General features: G+C 46.9%; 1 protein-coding gene and 1 long non-coding RNA gene across 3 annotated transcripts in view; one reads left to right on the top strand and one right to left on the bottom strand.

Moving 5' to 3' along the window:
* The window catches only part of LOC132597441 (uncharacterized), a 9,547-nt gene extending 1,779 nt beyond the window's left edge, over positions 1–7,768 (bottom strand). The window contains exons 1-3 of the long non-coding RNA XR_009564232.1: positions 7,564–7,768; positions 2,288–2,538; positions 1–1,241 (exon numbers count right to left, since the gene is read on the bottom strand). The exon at positions 1–1,241 is cut by the window's left edge and continues 1,779 nt beyond it. This is a non-coding gene — a long non-coding RNA (uncharacterized lncRNA). The remainder of the gene's footprint in view (positions 1,242–2,287; positions 2,539–7,563) is intronic.
* The window catches only part of MED27 (mediator complex subunit 27), a 195,613-nt gene that overhangs the window by 147,609 nt on the left and 23,251 nt on the right, over positions 1–24,753 (top strand). For both annotated transcript variants that reach the window (XM_030838488.3, XM_060300260.2), the window contains exon 5: positions 18,972–19,079. In XM_030838488.3, coding sequence (XP_030694348.1) covers positions 18,972–19,079 — 108 coding nt within the window. The remainder of the gene's footprint in view (positions 1–18,971; positions 19,080–24,753) is intronic.

Genomic DNA, 24,753 nt, shown 5'->3' on the forward strand with positions numbered 1-24,753 from the left:
GCAATTGAATTAAAAGATGAGCATGAGTTTATACCAATATGGTCTATAGTATTATTAATTATGTAAATTATATTGAATTTTAATTAAAATTAATTTAACTGATGGTGCTGTATATAGTTACAGGGGTAGTGATTGATGTCATTCTCATCACCATCATAATCAACCCAGCTCCTAAGCAGACCTAGAGCCAGACGGCTAGGGTTCAGTTCCTTGCTTGGCCAATTCTAGCCATGTGATGTTGGGTCGTCACTGAATGTCTCTGTGGCGTCATTTCCTCCCCGTGTAAAATGGAGCTCTCTCGTGGGGTTGTTGTGGAGATCACCTGGTTACTTAATCCTTGGAGCCGGGCCAGCCGCTGGTGAGCTCAGACGGCCAGGATGGGGGCAGGGCGTGGAGGGGGGGGATGGCAGTGATTTCTGCTAGACATTTGTTGAAGATCATGAAATTGTATGGGGCTTGTTCATGGCTTAATAACCATGTTGACTGTTGATCATAAACATTGTGAACATAAGAAAAATGTCTTTGTTCAAAAACCCTTTGCAATAATGTGGGGCCTGTTTCTTAAACATAGATGAGCATTCTCACCGTCCTTTTTCTCCTCGTTCTTGAACTGTGTTTTTCAATATGCGTAGTTAAAATTTCACGGTGACTGTCTCTGTGTCTGCTTGTAAGGTGACTGCTCGGTGATCATGCTTATTTTATAGGGCGTCCGTTATTCCTCCATTTTGTTCAACTACAGAGACGTGAGGACTGTCAAACAGAATTTTGAAGTAGGGGCTTTGTTGGGTTTCGCCTTAAAGTTAGCATTCATAATATTAGCTGCGACTTATTCAGGATCTTCCCCCACTCCCCTGGCTGTTCCTTCTCAGTCTTCTCTGTAGATTCCTCCTCCTCTTCCCAGAACATTGGCGTGTCCCGAGCTCAGTTCTTGGGTCTGGTCCCTTCTCTGTCCGTACTCCCTAGGTGATCTCATCCATCCCAGGATTTTAAATATGTTTTAAGTAGTTGCTGCTGAAGCCCAGGTTTACATCCTCACCCAGGTCTCTCCCCAGACTTCAGGCCCAGGTGCCGGTTGACGTGGCCACTTGCGCGTGGGCAGTGGTCCCCGTGTTAGGAAATGATGACTCCATTCGTCCTGTTGCCAGACCAGAAGTCTTGGAGTGGCCTCTGCGTCTCCTTTCTCTCACAGCCAGTCCATTGGTAAATTCTGCGGGTTCTTCCTTAGAAAGACATCCAGAATCCTAGCGGAAGAGAATATAAAAAAGAATGTCTGTGTGTGTGTAACTGAGTCACTTTGCTGTGCAGCAGAGACCGGCACAACACTGTAAATCAGCTATACTCCAATTTAAAAAAAGTCAAAAAAAAAAAGGAAAGAAATACATCCAGAATCTACTCACGTCTCACCAACTCCACTCGACACCCCAGTTCAAGCTGCTGTCCCTTCTCACCTGGCTGATTGCAGCCTCCTGCCACCCCTGCACCTCTGTAGCCTTTCACACACTGTAATCACTTTGCAGCTAGAGCACTGCTTTTGAAATGTCACTCTTCTGCGTAGAAGACTCTACCAGCTTCCCATCGCACCTAGAGGTATCTTCACCACGATCTGTCAGACCCTACACGGTCCCCTTCCTCCCCGACCCCATCTCCCACCACTGCCCCCTGACTCAATCCACTCTGGCCACACTGACCTCCTCACTGCTCCCAGAGCACATCAGGCCTGCTCCGGACTCGGGGCCTTGGCACCAACTGTGCCCTCTGCCCCTGGCTCTCTCCTTCGCTTCCTAAGAGCTTCTAGGTCTCCCCTGATGGCACTGTTTAAAATAGCACCCTACCCCACCCCTTGCCATTCTGTCCCTTACCCTGCTTTGTTTTTCTTTATAGCATTTTCACCATATGGCACGTTATGTATTACCTTACTGTCAATTTCCACCCTCCACAAGGCGAGCTCTTTGAAGGCAGGGACTTTGTTTTGTTCACTGCTGTATCCGCAGTGCCTAGAACAGTGCCCGGCACATGCTGAGTGCCCCGTAAACATTTATTCAATGAACGTATGTGCTGTTTGCAGTGTAATCTCCCATCAGCCCTCTTAGGTAGGTAAGGCACAGAGAGAGGCAAGATAAGTTGCCCTAAGCACATAGCAAATAAGTAACAAAGCTGAGGTTTAAACTCTGTCAGTTTGCCTCCAAAGTACACGTTCTTTCTGCATTACTGCGTGCCTTGTCATTTCTGGATGTTTCCAAACTGCTACCAGATCTCTAAGAATTTTATTGTGCCTTTGAAGACTTACCCTGTTGATTTTGTTCATGGTTGTCATCAAATCCTTTCTGAGTGTCTGGTTTCCACAGGGCTTGTGCCAGTCACGAAAGATAAAAGGAGTGTTCGTGCCTGTCCCCTGCCCTTCTACTCTCCTCCTGGAGCATATCCCCCACGAAACTGTGCATTCCCCCAGGAAGATATGTCGTCCGGTTCTTTCGTGGTCCTTGTCAACTTTCCAGGCTTAGAACTGTGCCTGGCACAGAGGAGGTACTCCCTTCATAGCTATGGAACAAATGAATGAAGACAAGGGGCACAAGTAAGTGCTGTGAGAGTTCAAGTTCTTGGTTTTTGCTGTTTCATTCAACAGAGGCCGACCGAGCATCGCCCGAGTTAGGTGTCTCCCCAGCGTTCAGAGAGTGGCTAGGCTCTGGTGCTTGTTGGGAATGTCAGTTCCGGCCCAGAGCCAATAGGGTGACCAGGGGTGGGGTGTCTGATTCAGGTGGAGTTGTGGGGTCCACACCTTGAGAAACCCACTGCTGCCTAGTGAAAATACAGACCACAGGAGAGACTTCCAAACTGGACCATCGAGGAAGGGGTAAGGTTTCGGTAAGCCGACAGGAGGGCCTTCCAAGCAGGGAGAAAGAAAAGTGAAAGTTGAGACTTGTCTTTAGATCCTAGACAAGTCTGCCCCTGCCACCATGAATATAGTATTTCTAATCATCGCTGCCACTTCACGTGCCTGCCGTGTGCTTGGAACTCTGTTTGGGTCTTTAATACACCCCTGTTGATTTGATATTCACACCCACACAAGATGTTATCACCATCGTATAGACAGAACACTGAGGCTCAGAAGGGTAACTAACTCGCTCAAGGTCATAGTGATGGAGCTGGGATCTGAAGGGTGATCCAGGAAGCACCAAAGTCATGGTCTTTTCTATCACCCTCTGCACTGTCCACTGACAAGATCTCATGGACTCAAAGGAGTACAAGAATCTCCTAGTATGTGTAGGTAACTGGGGGAAATGTACTGAAATGAGTCAAGTTTTCTTGAAAGCTCCTTAAAAGAATGATGGCTTTGATAACATTTAATCTTGGTAGGAAATGCTTTCCAAATATACTCCTGACTTTCCCAGTTCTGCTTTCTTCTTTCACACAGGCTTTATCAAATGATTGTTTTGTTGATAAATTTAGTGTGCAGTTGGGACTTATATGTAGATTGTACCTACCCTCAAAGGGAGAGTGGGTTTTATAGCTTCCATTCATTCTCATTAAAATCAGAACATTTGCATCTTCAGTTTTACATCTTGTTCCAGGAATTTTAAGCAGTCTGATTGTATGGAAGTGGGTCGTATTAATTGCAAATGGGCTAGACATCTGCTCACTAACATGGAATGAATTTTTTTAGCTCTATTTTGTTTTTAAATATGATCTACCAGAGTGATTAAGTGAGGGCTGTCGGTACTGCTGTTACAAGAGTAGGATTTTCAGAGACTTATAATGTAACCCTAAAAATGAATTTGAGTGAATCTTTGAAAGTGCTTGAACTGGGAGCAGTTAAACATCTTAGGGTTGATAAATTTTTATCCACAGTCTGTCAGGGAGCTGTTTTCCATCATCGGACACTCTGTTGGTCTGGTGCGCAGTGAGCCCAGGTCCTGTGGGTTCCAGGCTCTGGGGTCTGCGATGCCTTGCTGTTTCTACCTGCGGGGAGGGAGGCAGGCAGGGAGTGAGCTGAGGTGTAGTATCAAACTGGAGGAACAGGATCCAGGCTGCTGGGGACTGGTTGAATAGGCAGGGTATTTCTTTTCTGGTAGTAATATAACAGTGTTTCCCAACGTGGACTTCTTGCGACATGAATTCTTAAGGAGGGTGATGTGCACAGTAAGTTTCAGGAGCACTCACTGGTTAAACAAAGCTAGTTAAGCAGGTTCCTTCACGGCAGTCCTTTCCAGAGCCTTTAATATGCCCTTGTACACTGCGGATCTGCAAGAGGAGGATGATGTCTACACAGTTTCCCCGACGTATTTGGCCACAGACCCCTTCTCATGGAATACAGTTTGGGAAATGTCATGGAGAACATCCCAAGTATTTATTTTAAAATCAGGAACTGGGGAATCTGGTTGAGGCTGTCTTGGTCATGTAGCTGAATGTAGAGTCCCAGGTCCTCAGGGTAGTTGCCTCAGCCCTCTTGCTCCTCTGGACCTCTCGGGACCTGGCTTTCTTCAGAGTCGCAGTCCCCAGGCTAGTGGCACCACTGGCCCAGTTAGGAAGCAGGAGGGAAGCTGGGGCCTCTGTGCGTCCATGCATGTCTGTGCTTGACAAAGAGGAAGATGATACATGGCTTAGCAGCAGTGATCAGGGAAGGACAAATGCAATATGTACAAGGTGAAAAGAGTTCTGGAGCGAGTGACATTTTTCCTAAAGCAGTTTCCTGAGCCTGATCCAGCCAGTGCCTGCTACCTGGAGGGGTTCAGTCAACATTTGTTGAATGAATAAATCGTTGGTACTCCGAGGCCTTTGCAAAAAAGACGTCTAATGTTGCTACACCATCGTATTCTGCTTCGGTTCAGTTTAGTTGCCAAATGTATATAACCCTTCACGCCTTCTAGAATCAAAGGTCAGAACACCAGAACTTTTCTTTTCCTGCACTTAACAGACGTCCCTTTCGTGCAGAAATCTCTGCTGTGTACTGCCTTGCCACAGAGCAAATGTTTCTGGGCATTATTATTCTAGGGGTGGGAATGGATTTGAACTGATTGATCCAAACCTTTACTCTTTCTGTCTTGGAACCAGTGACAGAAAGCTGACAAATGTTGAGGGGTGATGTCTGCTACCTCCGAACTGAGCAAAGCTAGTCGACTCATGAGGGGCGAAGGCTGCAGTGTGAACCTATGACCCTGACCTCATTAACTTCAGGCACCTGAAGTGCAACCTCGTGACAGTGCTGTGACGCCCGTCTTACTGCCGAAATCCTCCTCCTGATGCTTAGCGGTGCTGTTTTCTCGTTTCATTCCCTCCTTCTGCAGAGCAGGGCTTGGTACCCAAAGGAAGGATCGCTTGCTCACCCTTAATATGGGGAGATAATTTAGAGCACTTAATTTGTGTTGACTCTTTATTGGTGCACTATTGCAATTAAGTTAGATTAATGAAAGGTAAATTCCAGTCTATACATGAAAAAAAAAATCTCTTGTAAAGATCCTAATTAGTGTGTGTGTTTATTTAGCCTCTCATGGTTTAATTGCATCCCATCTTGCTATTTACAAACAGGCATCATTAAAGAATAATGAGTGTGTGAAGAGCATTCATGCTAGCAACAGATGAGGTAACTGGCGCTTGGTGGGGAGAGGGACGGATGGATGGGAAGGCTGCTGGTTTGTAGTATTTTTGAATGAAGGAGAGTGCAAGACGGTCCTTTGAACCAGTCCACGAGGGGAGGACAGAGCAGACATCATGCCAGGCAGCAGCTTGTCCTTTAGCTGCAGAGACCTGGGCTGCTTTTCATTTGCTGCCGCAGTGCAGTCTGGAGAGGTGAACACACGCCCTCACACGGCTGCCTCGTGACCTTAGCCGACAGCATTCAGGTTGAAGCTTTCTTTTCAGCCCCGTGTTGCAGGACATCTGCACCTCAAATCCATGAGCATTCCCTGGGATGCTGAAAAGGCCACCCAAAGTGGGCCTTTCCTCATACAGCTCAGCTCCAATCCCTGCAGCAGCCTTTTTTTTTTTTTTAATATCCAAATATAAAATCAATTGAGAAATAGGTTCATGATATTTCACTGGCACCCCTAATACTTCATTCCAATGTTACATAATTTGCAGTCGTTCCTCAAAGTTACAAAGCAGTTTTATCTTTTTAGATGGATGCTTGATTTACAGTCTATTCTAACCTGGTTTAGGGGTAGGAAAGCCGGGATTCCAGACGGGATAGCAATGAAGCTGAAGGAGGAGAGAACAACCTGGAAGAAGCTAGTCGTCATAATGTCCTCATCATTTGTTGCCTGAGTCTCTGATTCTTGGTGTAGAGTAAGCAATTCTCTAAAATTACTAAGGAGTAAGTGTGGGGGCAAAGGTGGTAAATCTGAGGAGGAAGCGACCTGTAGCGCTGGTTGCCTTTGCTAGTAGGAGTAGGTCTCGGAAAAATCTGCCTCAGTTTCCCCTTATGTTATGGTTATCATTGCAAGCAGTTTTGGGAAAGTGTTCTATATAAATGCAAATTGCCACTATTCAAACTCTATCAAAGCCTTAGATCTCTCTAGGGATTCCTGGGTGAGTTGAAGTCCAGGGTTTAATTTATTTAAAATCAGGTTATAGGAATTCACAGTTTTCAGTACATTTTATGTTTTTCTTCAAAAGAACCTACAGTTTAATTTTAAGCTCCCCTAAACTGAAGCCCAAACCATGTAACGTTTTTCGGTGTTCTAAGACCTGCCTGTATTTAAGGACACAGCTAGCTGCATTATCAAACACAGAAGGACCCAGACAGGCTTGTTTGGTTGTGTCTTTTGTTGCTGTTAACTTGCAAGTGTTCCATTTTCAGCTCACAGAACTGTGGGGCATATTTTCCCATTCATATTAATTGGATTTTAAAGTGACCTTGGCCACGTATTGATTTGAATTAAAATTTTCTACATCAAGATCAAGTTGGCACATATCCTACAGTCGAAATATTAAAAAGCCAAGCACTGCCTAACAGGGTATCGACAGAAGTGGAGGTGTAATGGGGTCACATGTGCCAGAGGGCACCGTGGTCCCATTCTAATGCAGGTGGCAAGTGGCAGATCTATGTGGGGATCACCTTCACCTGGACTTGAATCGCCCGTCGATGGGATGGTTCCAGTTTAAGTCCACAGACCCACCTTCTTCCGGGAAGAACACCCCTGAGCTCCTCAGAGCCCAGATGATGCTGCTCAGTTGCGTGGGTTTAGGGTGAGGTTTCAGGTCATCTGAATTCACCCAGACTGCCCTGAAAACGAGGGCCTGAGAAGATCATTCATAAACTTGAACTATCTAGCCCAGACCTCAGCCGTGAGTCCCAGTCTCCAAATTGCCCATTTAACATCTCTCCACTGAGACATTTCAGAAGTGTCTTAGACTTCATAAAAGAGAAGTGATTTTCCCTGCCCCCTGTTTTACCCCTTTGCTTCCCCATCTTATCTCAGTAAATAGCAAAACCATCTAATTGGTGCTCAAGCCAGAAACCTACAAGCTTCCTTAGTTCCCCCCTTTCTCTCACTTCACAGCCCATCTGTCAGCAAATCCTGTCTTCAATTCCATCTTCGTTCTATCTGAAATCTACTGGCGTCTCACCTCCTCTGCCGCCACAGCCCCAGTCGAAGCTGTCATCGTCCTCTCGTGGTCTCCCTGTTTCTTCTCTTTATCTCTCCACCAAGCAGCCAAGGACATGTTTCTTTAAAGCACACATCAAACCTGTCATTTCTCTGCTGAAAACCCTGCAGCGGCTTCCACTTCACCCCGGATGCAGCTAACCTCTTGTCAGAGCCTCTGCCCTTCACGAGCACGCCAGCCTGCCCTTGCCCGGCGCCTGCCTCTCTCCTGCCCTCCCCACCAGCCTCCTCCTCCTTTCTCGGGTCTTTCCCGCCCAGGCCTCTGCCAGGCTCCTCCCATGGCCGGCCGCTGCCCCAGCACCCCGCATGGCCTGGCTTCACCTTACATAATAGGTTTCTACCACATGTGAACCTACCCCCTCACCCAGCTTTATTGCCTTCCTAGCCCCACACAGATGATATATTTTTGTTTCTCTATTGTCTGCTCACCCCCCCAACAAGAATGCACCCTTCTGAGATGTTTTGTTCACTGCTCCATCTCTAATCCTTAGGCCGAGGCTTGGTACAATAGTGAGTGTCCAAGAAATACTGGAGTGCATTCAGTGAACAAACGAATAATTGAATCATCTGATCTAAATGTCATTTTTTTCGCACATAGGTATTGCCTAAATAATCTCTCTTTGAGCTCTCCCCTTTTTGTTTATTTCCTTTAAAACTCTTGGCAAATTATACATTTTTATTTATATATTTATTTGTTGCCTGTCTCCTGCACCGGGACTGTTAGCTCTCTGAAGCTCTCTTTCGTTTACCTCTGTGTACCTGACGCCTAGCCTGCACATGACATGCGTTGACAAGTACCTGCTGGGTGGACGGAGGGGGAGGACCGGAAAGCAAGCCATCTGCAGCGCAAGGCAGCTCCAGGCTCCAGGGCATCCGTCTGTCCGTCTGTCTCCCCTCCTCCTTTCCCCAGCACTTCGTTCCTCCGCCCTCTCTCGCTACATGGCCTCCCTCTCAGAGGAGTGCTATTTTCGGTTCCCAGTCTTCTCCATGTTCTCCAGGCCAGATTCTGGAAGGAGGCAGTTTACGTGGTCTAGCCAGTATGGGGAGAACCTTCTGTACCAGACCCAGTTCCTACCCCTGGGCCAACTGGTTCCGCCCAGGAGAGAAAATAGCTGCTTTCCGGGCAGCAGGCATGTCCTGCAAGACGGGAACGTTGAGTGCGGTGGCTTCCTTGCTGCCGTGTTCAGGGCAGGGGACAAGTGAAGGGTGTGTGTGCTGACGGGGATTCCGCATCACATCCCTTAGTAGAAACTTGACGTTTTCAGCATATTGGAGAAAACAATAGTCAGCTTCTCCTTTTGTCAGCTAACCCGTATCCCACTTCATTCTCCCAACATCTTTTTGGAATCTCGATGCCCTATTTTTATACAGGCGTCGTATTCTCCTTTTTCCCAGAGGGGTTTATGTTATATATTTGAATGTATGTTTTATAAATGAAAATGAACTGAATTCTGTTTTGGCGGTTTGGGGGATTTTTCATGACACTGCAAGGGAAACCCTGTAAGGTAGCCAGAAACCAAGGTCAGGAAGCACAGTTTTTCTCAGTTGTCTTTTTGCTTCTTTACATTGTGTGTGAATTTTGTTGCTGTTGAGGGGAACATGAAGCCAGCTGAGAGCGGATGGCTGTGAGGAAGTTGTTATTTATCGTATGAAACGGAAACTTATTTCTTAATCCATCCTTGTCATGAAAACGAACTTGGAGGGCTTCCCTGGTGGCACAGTGAGAGTCCGGCTGCCGATGCAGGGGACACGGGTTTGTGCCCCGGTCCGGGAGGATCCCACATGCCGCGGAGCGGCTGGGCCAGTGAGCCATGGCCGCTGAGCCTGCGCGTCCGGAGCCTGTGCTCCGCAACGGGAGAGGCCACAACAGCGGGAGGCCCGCGTACCGCAGAAAATAAATAAATAAATAAATAAATAAATAAATAAATAAATAAATAAATAAATAAAAGGGCTTCCCTGGTGGCGCAGCGGTTGGGAGTCCGCCTGCCAATGCAGGGGACGCGGGTTCGTGCCCCGGTCCGGGAGGATCCCACGTGCCGCGGAGAGGCTGGGCCCGTGAGCCATGGCCGCTGAGCCTGCGTGTCCGGAGCCTGTGCTCCGCAACGGGAGAGGCCACAGCAGTGAGAGGCCCGCGTACCGCAAAAAAAAAAAAAAAGAAAAGAAAACGAATTTGGAGAATGAGTAAGACCTCTCCGATGAAACTCCACTCCCACCAGGGCAGTTGTGACTTTTGAAGAGAGGAACGGGTTCAGGAAGATCAGAAGTGCCCAGATTGTTAACTCTGATGGCTCCTTAGGAAATGATGCAAATGTACTCATCAAGGGAATAAGCCACCTAAAGAAAAATGAGCCTATCTTATTAGGCGGTGTGCTTCGTAACTGTTAGAAAGGATTACCGCAGTGATACAGCAGTTGTTACCACGTAGCGAGTGACAGTAGTGACTCCCCTGGACACTTAATAGCAGTGGTTGCCCAGTCCTTATAAAGGGTTCCATCTTAGAGACGAGGAGGCCAGAGCTCACGTGAGTTGGTTTCCCCAGAGCCACGCTGCTTTGTACATGGCAGAGGCAGAATTTGAACTTGGGTCTCTCAGGCTCCCGAGCCCTGGCCCTCGCCCCCTCCCCATGCTGCCTGTGCCCCGTGACAAGGGCAAGGAGGGAGTCACCCAGCATGACCACGGGTGGCGATAGCGTACTGGCCATGTTTGAATCACAGTGCTAAGCCCTTCACAAGTCTGGTGTCATTTCCTCGCCACAGCAGCCTTATGCTGGGTCCTACAGGCAGGAGAGCCGGGGCTTAATAGGCCAGGTAACTTGCCGCAAGTCACACAGCCAGGAGCGGGCAGAGCTGAGATCTAAACTCAGGTCTTTGCTTCCCCCAGAGTCCTTACACGTAACTCCCGTGCTTGCTTGCCTTGCTGGCAAGTTGATTTTCTAACTTGTTGGTAGCAGAACCTGAAGTCAGCGTATCTGCCGTACTTTAGGTCTTTGTCAAAAGGGAAGATGTAATTCACATCTTGAGGCTGTACCAACTTCACGTCTCAGATCCAGCCCATCCACGGGAGTCGCTTTCCAGTTTGATTTTCTCTTTCTTGTATCACACTACGTTGCATTGCATTTTATCAGCAGAGGCGTAACTGAGCCACCCATTGAGCAAAAAACAGGTGACCTTCAGCGTAGAGGAATTTCAGTGTTATCTTTGATGCTCCCTCCGTCTGACCTCTTGGTTTCCAAGTCACGCAGCCCATTTTCTTGTTACGACTGGGCTACTGCCCAGCTCCTCGCACCAGTGACCTCCTCTTCCAGCCATGACAGCGAGTTTATCTTCGCTCCCTCAGCTTGGCCAGCGTTTCAGCCTTTCAGGGTTGGTCTGTCTCCGTTTTCTCTTGGCTATTTCCAGTTTTACAGTTTTCCTAGAAAGAAGCAGCAGCCGGTTTCCCTCTGAACCTCTAGGCCCCAGTCCTTGCGGCTGCAGCTCTGAGAGGCCTGCTGTCAGGAGAACAATTCCGCCCAGCACGATTCTGTCAGGGCTGCACATACCTAGCAGCTGTGCAGAATTCAGAGCGCTCACTTAAAAAAAAAAAAAAACCACTAAAAAGACAAAGCAAGTGTGTTAGTGGCATCTTATAGATGAGGTCAAGAGTGTGAGTATAAAGCCATTTGGGAGGGAAGCCAGGAGCCTTGTGAAGCACGGTTTTGAGCCACTTACCAGAGTTCCAGAAAGTATGGCCGGCAGTTTGAGGATTAGATGGTCCAAGGTTCTGTGGTCGCCGTGTCTTGTGATTTAGAGACGCTGCTGCGGGATCATGGACCGGTCATGAGAAGGGGAAACAGCAAGAGGCAGGCGCCTGGCCCTGTGCAGAAGAGTAGTGACCTTGCCCTCGAAGCTGTGCTAAACGTCAGCTTCCTTCTGTTCAGAATGAGACTGAGACACCTACCTGCCTGGGCTGTACTGCAGGGCTCTTAGGTAGAGGAGGAAATTACAGCCCTGTGGGCACGCCCCGGTCTTTGTCATAGAGCCGAGGGGGTGTCCGCGTTATTCGGGGGAAGACCCCCAGGCGTCAGGGAAAAGCTTGGGGGAACGTGTTTTCCAGGTCACATCTAAGAACATCTCTTGGAGGAATGTTTCATGGGACGTCGTCTGGGGAGTGCTCGTCTATACAACCAACTCCACCTTTCAAAACGTGGGGTAAAACGGGCAGGCGCCCAACCAAGCATGTTCCGACAGCTCAGCGATGCAGCACTCTTCTCCCCAAAACTCCTCAGGTACACGGTGAGCCCCACATGGTAAAGCGCCGTGTACCACCCTCCAGTTAGTTCAGGCATGTGTCAGTTGTATCACCTCCTTCAAGGTAGGAGCCGTATTTGATACTTCTTAACCTCTCTAGGCTTCAGTTTACCCCTTAGAAAATGGAGGAGTTGGAGAAAATGACGTTTTAAAACTTGCCAGCTCTGAAGTTACATGATCCTCTGAAGTAGTGCCCTTGCCCAGTGCTTCACGTAACACATACGCTTATATATTCAATAAATAAGTGCTTACTGGGATCATCCACTTTATCCTCATCTTTCTTTGTCATTAGTACAGAGAGGAAGGTTCTTGGTTCTGTACTGAAGAAAAACTGTTCCTGAACCTCCTATAGGTGCCTGCCTGCCCCTCTCTCCCTCCCTCCCCACCCCTTTCTAACTACACTTTGAAAAACATCATTTCAAGTACAGCAGGCCCCTTAAGGACACCTACACCGTAAACTTTTACCTTGTTTGTACCTGGAAAATAACATTTGTGGACACGTGTATATATGGTTGGCTTCTTCTTTTTTTTTTTAACTGTATCCCTGCCCCAGAAGCAGAGCTCATCCATGCAGCCTTTGTCTGAGTGACAGATAGTGTGCTCCCCACTTCACCTCCCACACACGTGCTTTACGCCGGCCCAGGGGGTGCTGTGTCCAGTCCAGGTTCCTCGTGCAGATAAGCCTTTGGGCAGCTCGCCTCCGCTGCATCCTAGACACAGCTATTGCTCAGGCTCAGGGTGCCTTCTCCCTGCACAAGCCCAGGGCAGTGAGGTTGCAAGCGATCAGCTTCTCCCACCTTCCAAGCTCACCTGGTCTGCCAGTGTAACTAACGTCTCAACTACCAGATTTGTTACGTTTGCGTTGGATAGCAGTCAGCAGCAGAGCAGAATGAAATACGTTTGCTATTCTCCTCCACTTGCCTCCCACTTTGCGACTTGCCTCGCCGTAGTGAACTAGAAATTCTCCCAATGCCATACAGCTTGGTAGGCGACTGCCGTAGAACAGATAGAGAAGACCGCTGACGCAGCCCCCACAAGGGGATGGGCTGTGACAGCATCTCTAAGGGCACTTCCTGAAAGGGTGACGGCCGGCTGGGTGGTCCAGCCCAGCGGCTTCCTTTCCAAGCGCTCCTTGGTCCCCGTTGGGGAAGCACAGTGCACCCCTAGACTCTTCACAACTTGCCATCTGAACACACGGGGACAGACGCGGAGGTAGTGAGTGACCTGCTCAGTGTGGAAGAAGGGTTACCTTGGCAACGGCAAGCCCGCTTCGGTACCAGATGCATTAGCTTTATTTGTGGGATCCCATAGCAGTTGTGGTCCCGTCTCTGGGCGTTTTGCTCCAGCCATGGCCAGCACTGGCTAGTTTGTAGAACGGTGTCTGTTGGTCTGTATATGGTGCACCGCTGGATCAGTCTACCAAAACTCCAAGGTCACTGCAACCTGCTGCATCCAGATACGAACTGGCACAGTCCAGATACATAAGGATCTGAATCATTATAGGGTGACGTGCGAGCTGGGAAGAGCACACGTGAAGCTCCATCTGAGGGCAGGGCTCGAAGGGCTCACAGGACCCTCTCCACCGCACCACCTCTGAGGAGAACGAAGGCTGATGGCCCGCGGCCGCGTGTCTCCCACGGATCGTCGTCGCACTTCATTCCTCAGCGGGCCCCTCCGCGTCTTGCGGCTGTGCGAGCAGGCACGAGAGGTGGCCCGACTTGCCCTTGGTCACCCTGCCTGTAAGGGACAGGTGTGGCACGGAGTCCCAGTGCGCTTGACCTTCACAGTAAATGGCCTCTTCTGGGAGTCCGCAAGATCAGCCTTCGTGGCAGCTTCGTGCCCTCCCCACACCGCCTGCACCTCAGGCTCGCAGACTCTCAGCAGTCATTCAACAGGAACACATTTTTGTTCATACTTCAGGGCCTGCACAACTGTCACCCACTCTCTGCAGTGTCCCTTTAGCCCCAGGTGTGACAGCAGAAAGGCAAATTAGCATAGGCGGCAATTTCACTGGACCGGAGGCAGCAGCCCTTCCGGTTCCAGCTTTGATGTTAGCTGGCTTCAAATCATTTCGCCTCTGTGAAGTCCAGACAAGGTTTTGGGCTGAGTAGCAATAGCTGCCCCTGGGAACCAGGCCCCGCGCCACACCCCTCACCAGGCGCCTTGTCTCCTTGACTCCTCGCGGTCATTATCTCCATTAGCTGGAGGAAAGTGATGTTCACAGAAGGTAAGTAACTGGGCCAAGCTTTCCAGTAGCAGAGCCGAGACCCAATTCCAAATGCACCTGATTCCAAAGCCTCGAAATGTTAAGCTTCAAAATTGTGCAGTTTCCTTATGACCATGTTAAAAATTCAAAAAGCCATGACTGTGCATATTCAATCCAGTTGAGCACCAGGGTCCTTTCTGGCTCTATAAAAAATAAGAATTGACAAACTTCATAGACCTTGACGGGTTCAAGAGATAACAAAAGTAAACCGGAGCCAGACTTCATAGCACTGAGTGTCCATAAACTAGCACAGCCCGGGATAGACACAAGCTGGAGGGGTGTTCTTGGTGAGCCTGCCTGGCTCATGCACCTTCCCTGATAGCGTGAAGCCACAGCGCACGAGGTGGGGCATGGAGAACCAGCCTATCCCAGGACTCCAGAGCAAACCGGGCAGGAGGGGTGGGGGGAGGCATGACGGGCTGAGGGTGGAGGGCAGAGGTGTGAAGTATGATGGGGGGGCAGGAGTAGGGGGGGCCATATGACTGCGGAGTATCGTATTTTTTTATTAGAAAAGAAGTTGAAATGCTTAAACCTCAATACATAAATGAATGTAGGATAAGAAAAAAAGGGGGAAAGGAAAAACTATCCTAATCCAGATTCATAGCATGAAAAACAAAAAATTTAACCTATCAAAAAATGATTTGCCCCTTGCTCTGGTTGCGCTCTTGAAATACCATTTCCCACTGGAAGGAGCCAGAGTTGCTTGAGGAGGTGGCTGATTCATGACCTCAGGTGGGAACCATACAGGACAGGCCTGGGCTATCATATACCAGACAGCAAGGAAGCCACCACAGAGACTAGGGTTACGACGAAAGGATTCAGCCTCAAGTAGATGCCCACCAGCCACAGACAGAACATTCGAGCGTCCGTAAGAAGAACAATGGCATCAGACAAAAATATATCAAATATGTTTCACTCTTTGAGTTTATAATAATGTTAAGGGAAAAAAACTAAGCCATCTACATTGGAAGTGAACTAGTGAAACAGTGCGTTGTTTGAAAACTGGTATGTGTATAACTGAATCACTTTGCTGTACACCTGAAAGTAACACAACATTGTCAATCAACTATACTCCAATATAAAATTAAAAGTTTAAAAAAAGAAAGCTGGTAAATAAATGGAAAGAATTGAGCATTTATCTTCTCTCACACATATAATAAATTCTACCGCTGGGTAACCAGTTAGTAGATAGGGGAAGTTTTTCTTTATAAAAGTGTTCCAGCTAATAAATGAAGGCTGTTGATCTCATTGGAATACGACCGTCTGTAACCCCTGGTGAATTTAATGGGTCATCATCTGCCAGCATCACGAACTGAGACCCCTGACCTCACATGCCTCCTGTCGGTAGTCTGTGACACCCCTGTGAAGTAGTCTTGCCAAAAAAAAAAATCAAGCCTGAATCTCATCTAGTTACCAATTTACAGGAAGTACAGAGTAAGGAGTAACATGTACACCACCAGGACGCCATCTGCAAAATCCAGACTGTGGAAAACTCTATAGCAAAAATGACCCAGTTTCTTCAGCAAATAGCATGGGGAGAGGGGATAGAGAGAGGGATACCTTTAGTTTAGGAGAGACTTATGAGATAGGTCAGCCAGTTCCACTGTGTGGACCATACTCAGATCCTGATACAAGCAAATTTTTTTTTTAATGTGGCATTTATGAGACTGTTGGAAATGAACACTGACCGAACTGCAGGTTTGATAACACTGGAGAATTCCTGTTGTTGTTTTAGATGTGGAGTGGCAGCATGGCTATGTTTTTTTTTGTTTTCAGAGCCCTTATCTTTTAGAGATACAGACTGAAATATTTACAGATAAAACGAGACCATGGCTCTTATTTGTTTCAAAATAATTCCGGAAGGGAAAAGTAGGTGAGGGTGTAGGTAAAACAAAGATCTGCCCGAGACTTGTAGCTGTTGACATTGGGATGGGTCCATGGGGGTTCTTTATACTATTTCATTTACTTCTGTATATGTTTTTTTAAGTCTTCCATAATGAAAGGTTTAAAGAAGGTAATTAAGTCGGTACTTCTGGGAGGGGGTGGATTTTATTTTGTTTTGTTTTGATTTAATAACACCCACTGCTGATAAGAGTGGGGTGCTGACAATACTGTTCTTAACCCTTCTGGTAGATTGTATTAAAAGCCTTACAATATTTGTACTGTTTGCCCCAGTAATTACAATTCTACCAATCTATCCTCAGGAAGTAATACCAAATGCAGCAAAAATTTGGTGAACAAAAGGGCACATTGCAGCCTAATATTAATATTAGGGAAAATTTGGAAGCAACTAATGTCCAGCAATAGGTGAATGGTTAAAGAAATTATAGTATAGCCACTCAATAGAATGCCAGGCCACGTGTAATGCCAGTTTTGAAGACTACACAGCAATATGGAATGATTCTTACCTCATAATTTTAAATAAAATTTTGACTTGAAATTATATGTTTAGTTTCAATTATAAACGTGAAAAATTCAAAAACCATGCATCTTTGATAGTAAAAAGATTAAAAGGAAGCACCCCAAAATGTTAAAGTGGTGATTAGCTTTGGACGGAAAGTCTATAAACAATTATTTTATTCCTTTTTTCTCTAGTTTTAGATTGTTCCATAATAAGCATTTATTAACTATTTTACTATTAGTTAACTTTAAAATACCAAAAATCACTTATAAAAACAAAAAAAATTAAATATAACATTTCTAGTATCTTTAGTGTGGTTTTTTTTTTTTTTCCTATTTATTTATTTATTTTTGGCCGTGTTGGGTCTTTGTTTCTGTGCAAGGGCTTTTTCTAGTTGTGGCGAGCGGGGGCCACTCTTAATCGCGGTGCGTGGGCCTCTTACTATCGCGGCCTCTCTTGTTGTGGAGCACAGGCTCCAGATGCGCAGGCTCAGTAGTTGTGGCTCACGGGCCCAGTTGCTCCACGGCATGTGGGATCTTCCCAGACCAGAGCTCGAACGAACCCGTGTCCCCTACATTGGCAGGCAGATTCTCAACCACTGTGCCACCAGGGAAGCCCTGGTTGTTTTTTTTTTAATTTCATTTTAAGAAGCTTGAGAAATTCCTAAGGGAATTTATCAGTTAAAGTCAGCTAGATTTCGTTTCTTTTAAGGAAACAATTGCTTAGTTATCTACGCTTTTTAGCAAAGAGAGTTAAAATATGTTAGAAAATGGTGGCACTGTTGGACGGGGTATGTTGGACCTTCACTGTAACCCAGCGAGGGGCTGTTAATTTCGGTGCTTATGACTGCCGGAACTGTAACTGGGTTCCTCTCCCTCCCTTGCTTCCTTCCAAGACTGCATGTAAACTAGAGACAGAGTTTCTGTTACTACCTTGCTGGTTTACTGGCATCCTTAAATAGTGATTTCCAGTTATGCAAGAAATGACCTATTAAATGTTACATGGTATAGCAATATTTAAAAGCACTATCCAGAAATAAGGTGCTTTTAACACTCTCTTAAATGTAAATAAGCACGTCATATCTTTTTCTTACCCCGTTTATATTCTGTACTAATTGGGGCATATAGAAATAGAGATCAACTCAAGGAGCTAGGTATTAGTAATGTTCACTGACACCCAGGACTGATCAAGAAGAGAAGACCGTTGTTGTTTTGAACAGTAGGTTAAGAACTGTAAGGAAAGGATGGTTGAAGGTGTTGTCCGAGAACGGCCTGCTGCTTGAGTTGCAGGATTCGGGTTGCTGCTTGGGGCAGAGACTCTTGTCTGAGCCCAGCAGGACTCCTTTTAGCCAGTTCTGTGATGTCAGAGCCTCATGGACCAACCCAGACAGTGGGCCTTGGGTTGGGTCCTTTGAGTCTGCTTTTAGGATCTCATCTAGGAAATGAAAGAGGAGGCTTGACAAAGCATCAGAAGGGTTTCGTGAGCCCCGAAAAGAGAAGAAGGCGCCGTTTCTATCCTGAAGGCTGAGCCTCTTCAGCAAGCCCAGCAGGTCACTTCTTCCCTGGCATGTGTGAAACTGCACTCTTTTTAGGTTTTTTGTTTGTTTGTTTGTTTTTAATCTATAACATGTGCTTAGGTTCTGAGAGAGTAAAAGCACTTAAATGTATTTACAGGATCATGTTCCTTTTTGGAGATAAAATTCAGCTACTTTTCGTTTACCTTCAGAACTGCTCCACTTTTTACCAGCTGTTAAAAATAGATAGTCCAGGGATTTCCCTGGTGGTACAGTGGCTAAGACTCCGTGCCCCCAGTGCAGGGGACCTGGGTTCGATCCCTGGTCAGGGAACTAGATCCCACATGCCGCAACTAAAAAAGATCCCTCATGCCGCAACGAAGATCCCACACAGCCAAATAAATATTTAAAAAAAAAAAAAAGATAGTGCAACCAGGGGATATCTGGTGCCTGCCTTTCATCCCTCTGTTGTACTCTCTACATAGTCTATGGGTGTACATAGGCTCATGACATAATATGAAAACAAATGTGCTCTAACTCCTAGAAGGCCAGAATTGCAGGATAGTCTTTGAAGAAGGTAATCTTAAGACAGGAAAAAAAAAAAAAAGGGAAACTTACTTTATCCAGCAGATAGTAAACATTTGGAAATTATCCTGAGAGTTTCTACGCCAATATTATAAATAAATTCAGGGTAGTTAGATGAATTGGGACCTGCGCCACCTTAAGCGCCTCAGGAGGCTGGCACAAGGCGCGACCAGCGCGCCTTTCCTCCGAGCGTCCACTGGTGTGTCTCTCAGGAACAGGAGGAGAGGTGATCCTCTCTACTTCTCATTGTCTTGCCCAATTCATGTGATTTGCATGTTCCAATGTAAGCATTCCTGTTTGTACACGTGTGTTTTGACAGGTGACCTTGGGAAAGGTGTTGAAAGTGATCGTTGTCATGCGGAGCCTGTTCATTGATCGAACGATAGTAAAGGGGTATAATGAAAACGTCCACACGGAGGATGGCAAGGTAAGCATCCTGGAGTCTTTGGTTTTTTCCTTTATTTTCTGTATCCCAGAACAAAGGTAATAGAGTCCCAGATGAATGACATTAAACACTAGCAATCACAGCTGTATCAGTATGAAGCTGAACACTTTACAAAAAACATTTCTCTCTCTCCCCTTGCATTTTTCATCAAGCTTCTGCTTTTTCCTTTAAGCCTGTTACCCTTAGTTGAATTTCTAATTTATCACCTTAGACCCCCAGTTGCCTCATTAAATGTGTCTTCTGAGGAAATGGATTTCTTTCTTCCTTTCTTTTCTTTCCCTTCTTTTTCTTTTTTCTTTTTTTTTGCCTAGTCGCACAGCACATCAATAGCCCAGGGTTCAGCATTTTGCTTTTCCTAGAACCATGAGGAAAATTCAAGTTAATGTGACACACAACCTGATAATGATCATTTTCCTTGAAACTAGCAAGGAGCCCCCAGAAGTTGGTTATCCATAGCAGTCCATATTGAATACTGTAATTGAAAAAAGATGAGTTATTTCCAGGAGTGATTTGTTTCATGCGAAGTTCACCCACGTGAACCCCTAATTTCTCTTCTCCATATGGAGATACAGAGAGCACCAGAAGATGCTAATGGGAGTCGACAGCCTTCATTTGTGTTTGCTTCCAGAGCGTAATGAGCCTTCTGCCAGAGATACCCACCCAGATACACCCTGGTCACTTCCTGACACTAAGCCTGCATCTTCACCTCTCCCTGGAGCTTTCCCTTCTCTTCATGAATCCCGTTAAAATTTAAAAGTTTGTTTGTACCAGCACTTACCACCCAACGGCCACATTATAATGAGGATAGACTGTTCTCCAAAAACAGGGGACAAATGTAGCTTAGCACATAACAGTGTGTTATATAAAAGGTGTGACCCATAAAGTGGGTCTGTATTTTGGGATTGTAAAGTGGGTTTGTATTTTGAACAAGTAACCCAGCATTTCGAATTTCCACATTCCACTTGAGTGTCGTCACCATGGGAAGCTACTCTTACTCCCAGGTCCCTGCAGAGTTCTCATACATCTCCCCATTGAGAGAAAAGCAGTCCTCCAGAGAAGCTTTCCTTTTTCCTTTTGGGAAAACCAAAGTGTCTTTGGAGCAAGTGTGGAGAATAAAATAGATAATTGGGGCAAGTGTGATCTGTTGTGTATGTGACTCAGAAACTCAGATGGCGATTCTAGACGAGAAATTCCAAACTCCTTCGCAGCAGCAGAGGCGAGGCTGGGGCAGTGGAGACCCTCGCCAAGAGCCCGAGTCAGTGGTCATCTAGAGACAGGGTTCTTGTTGCCTCTGTTCAAGATTTACAACTTTATAGTCACCCCTGCTTTGAAACACGCCCTTACTCTCCAAGGACTTACAAGTGACTTGGGGATATAAAGAATAAATACATAAAAGCTAGGTACTAATAATGACCGTGCTGTAAGAGATGCCAAATGCAGGGCGCCAGTGAGGCACACTCTGCGTGGAGATTCTCAGGAGTGGAGGTTTACCTGTTTTGAAGTATCAGTATCAATCTTGAACATGATATTTATTTAACTGCCCCATACCGAAAGTGTCCGAAATAACACAAGCGGTTTGCCACCTAGTTAATAGTCAATGAGTGATTAGTATTATTTTTATTCTGCACTTAAAACGAGGGGATTAGAAAACAGCCTCACGTGTATTCTTCTAGAATTTCTCTCTGATTACTCCTCCTCAGCTGCTATGGGTAGTTCCTTTCCTCCCATCTACCCCCTTGACTCCCAGATTACTGGGGGTTCTCTTCCCCCTCCTCTCATGCCCCTTGGTCATTCTTACATGTACCCCTGTGGTTGCACGTGTCCCCCGCACAGGGATCACTCCTGATTTGTGTCGAGGTCAGACCTCTCCTCCCCAGATGGACCTCAAGTTCAGCCTGTCCAAAATCAACCTCAACTTCCCTCAGCTGGTCCTTCTCCAGGGTGACTGTACCACCTCACTGCTCAGGCCTTCCTTCCGCTGTCTCCATATGGAGTCTGATAGTGGGTCCTGGCGAGTCTCCCTCTTTATCCCTCCCGCTGGGCCCCTCCCATCCATCTTCACTCCTCGCTTCTCCTCTCTCCGCTGAGTCGCTGCACCAGCCTCCTCACTTCCAGTCTGCAGTCCTGCTTCCCTCCGCCGTCTCTCCTTCACCTGGCCTCCAGAGCTGTCTTCCTGAAATACACAGCCAAGGGGATGATTTCTTGCTTTCTGCCATGTCCCCGTTGCCCAAAGCAGCAAAGTGGGATATTAGTAGATGTTAGGCACAAAGCAATCCATGATCAAAAAAGTTTGAGAAACCCTGGGTTAGAGAAAGTTTGGTAGGATTCTTTCTTTGCTGTGGAAATTCTTAAGCACTTAGTTTGCCGAAGTGCCTGGGAATCTCCCAAGAGGGGCACATCGTATGCAGTCTTTTCCCAGCTAATTTGACCATCCATCTTTTTTCTTCCTTTATTCTTGGAGCGTATTGTGACACTGGTGTTAGGCAAAACACACTTCCGAAAACTCTGGCTTGTAGAATAGAATCCAGACCCCTTAGCAAGGCATGGAAATGCCCAGTGGTCTGGCCTCTGCCCGCCTCTGCGACCTCATCTGCCGTCACTCTCTACATACATTTCGTCTTTTACCTTCCAGCCTTTCGTGCTACTTGTGGCTCCCAGAACGTGCCAGATTCTTGCCCACGCTTGCACCTGTGCTCTGTGCCCTTGACCTGGGACGCTTGCCCCCTCCCGTCCACCTGGCGCGCTTACTGGCTTTACACTGGCTGAGCGCTCTGTCCCTTCTCACCCGGCCCCCATTTTCCCAGAGGCCTCTTCTGTGAGCACGGGCTCTGGAGATGGCAGGCCTGGGTTTGCCTCTACTCACAGTACAAGTCATCGTCATCCACTCGAACCTCCGTGGCATTTTGAACAGTCTTCCTCTGGTACTAGGATCAGTCCGTCCTGATTATTTGTTGCATGTCTGTCTTGCAGTTAATGAATATTCTAGCGTCCTCCATGTTTGGTCTGGTAGACATTGTGCGAAACAGACCTTGCCTCCAGTGGTTATGGAACCGTAGGTACCACTGTTAGACTCATCTTCCAGACAAGGAAACTGAGACCCAGCATGGTAAAATGACTTGCCTACAGTCACTCACCGAGCCAGGTCCCAAACCTCCATCTGCCAGGGGCTCCTCGAGGGTCCAGGCTCTGTCCTGAGACTCTCTCCCTCCTGTGGATATACCTCAGTGCCTAAAACACAGTAGAATAAGAGTGTGCGGGAGGGGGTAATGAAAAAGCCTCCTGGGGATGTGAAAATGCTTTAGGTGGGCTGGAAGAATGGAGAATCAGAAATGAGAGCCGGAAGAAAAAAAGAAATGAGAGACGGGCACTAGACGGAGCACCAGGGAGTGAAGTCGTAAATAAAGAATAAAGGAAGCACGCACGTGCACACGGGTCGTGGCTCCCTAAGGAGGGATTAGCGTGGGTTCTCTGTTCACCAGAAGGAAAGTGAGTGTGTGTCTGGGAGCCTGCATTCTGAGTCATATCGCAAAGGTGGTACAGGAGACCTCTTGCTTCCTTTCACAGCTGCATACATTGGCCTAGAGATGAGCAGGGACCCTAAAAGCAGGAAGAGCACGATTAGGAGGACTGAGTCCACTTGTTCTTTTTTAAAATATTTATTTATTTATTTTGTTGCGCTAGGTCTTAGTTGCGGAACCTGGGCTCCTTAGTTGTGGCATGCATGTGGGATCTAGTTCCCTAACCAGGGATCGAACCCCGGCCCCCTGCACTGGGAGCTCGGAGTCCCAACCACTGCGCCACCAGGGAAGTCCCCACTTGTTGTTTTAAAGGCACATTTACCGCATTTGTCAGAGAAGCTCGCCCAGAATCTAAGCCCAGCCAATTCGATGCACCCCTTTTTTTCAGAGTACCTTACAAATGATAAAAATAAAGTTGTGCAGCCATTATTAGTGTTCTCTTTTTAGTACTGATACTGGTATATGTGAACTTATACATTTATCTACATACAAGCATTAGTGCAATTAACGTGTTGGCCCGTCTGGCACATCCCAAACAAAATGCAGGTTTGGAAGGAGCCTTCGGAGCCTGAGGTGTGGTCTAAGAACACATTGCCTGCGGCTTTGCTGTTGCAGAGGTGCAGCCCTGCATTTGCTGAGCTGGTGCCTAAGCGCTTGCCTGGGGGTGGATCGCTGCCCTGACGCACTAGGTGTGGCTGGGAAAGCCTCGCCGCGGCTTCGGGGTCTGAACTGCGAATTCCTCCTGCCTGTGCAGTTGTCTGTGTTCTTCCAGACCGAAAGCAGCCAGCTTCTGAAAGGGTTCTTAGCCCTGTTGTTACAAGAGTGGCCCCACGCCACCCCGCTTTCCAGCTCTGGCAGGTTTTCCCCCCGTTAGAATCCCAGCAAGCCTGTCCCTCACTTTGCACTAACAGCATGGCCTCTACCCTGATCATCCTGCGTCTTTACCTGTGATGCATATTTTTGATGCCAAGCGCCAGCAGACTAATTCCTCGAACAAAATATAAAAATGCTGTTAAGACTTACCACCCTACTCTTCATTGTCATCAGGGAGGAGCAAGGAGCCATGACTCAGCATGTTGAATACCTGGCCATTGTCCTGACTTTACACCAGTCAGACTTAGCTGAAAAAATATGTGTCTCGGTTGAATTTATCTTATTAGGGGATTTAGGTTATGTTAATGCTATAGCTTCATTAATTATCCCATATCAATTTTAAAAAGGCCGCTTTTAGCCTCCTAGCACAAGAGAGGAAAAGAAATGGTGGTATCAAAGGGAACCTTCAAAGACAGCCAGAGCTGCCTCCAGGGTAATTTCTGATCCCCGCATTCTTCCCACTTCAGAGTTGTGTGTGTGTGTGTTTGGGTCGAGGCGGTTGGGGGAAGAAGCTTGAATCTGATTCCTCTAATAAGTGTTGGCATCAGCCCCATTTGATATTAGATGCAGGGAACATTTTGATTTGTTATAGCCTTTGAAATTGTTCAGACAACCTTCAGAAAAATGGCCTCTTGTTACTTATCGGGGAAGGGGAATCCGGTTTAATTCATATGCAGAGGATGCCCTGAAATTGTGCTTTCAGCAGTTTTTTAGTAACAAGTGCATGTCCTGATTGAAAGTCAAAAGTTGAAGAAGAACAGACCTGTAAAACCTGTTCACTTTTTTATTCTCCAGGGGAGGGTGGGCAGACTTAAGCAGATGACCAAGTAGAAGTTTGTGGTTTTGAAAACTTGGGTGACCATGGAGAAATCCATCACCATGGCTGGTTTATAGCACCCTCCCCCTACTGACACATCACCTGTTGACCTTGCAAGACGAAGCTACTAATAAATAAAAGCTTTAGATGTTGAAGTGCCTGTGAGGCTTGGGTTTTATTTGGAAGTGTTAACTTTAGATAATTTATAGTTTCATTGTGCTATTTTTTGAAATGAAGAATTGATAACTTTCTGGTAAGCTGCCGTGATTTTCACTCGCTGCTGAAGGAATTCTAGTGGCGATGTTTGTCACGTCAGCAGGCCTGAAAGGTTTGTCACCTTGAGCTTTGCAAGACTGTCCCACCACCACTTTGAGCTGTGACAGCTTAGGGGCCACTGGGAGTCAGCATTCCCTCTGAATTCTAGGTACAGGGCCATCTGCCTCCCAGG

Source organism: Globicephala melas, chromosome 6, assembly GCF_963455315.2.
Source record: "Globicephala melas chromosome 6, mGloMel1.2, whole genome shotgun sequence".
Taxonomy (NCBI): domain Eukaryota; kingdom Metazoa; phylum Chordata; class Mammalia; order Artiodactyla; family Delphinidae; genus Globicephala; species Globicephala melas.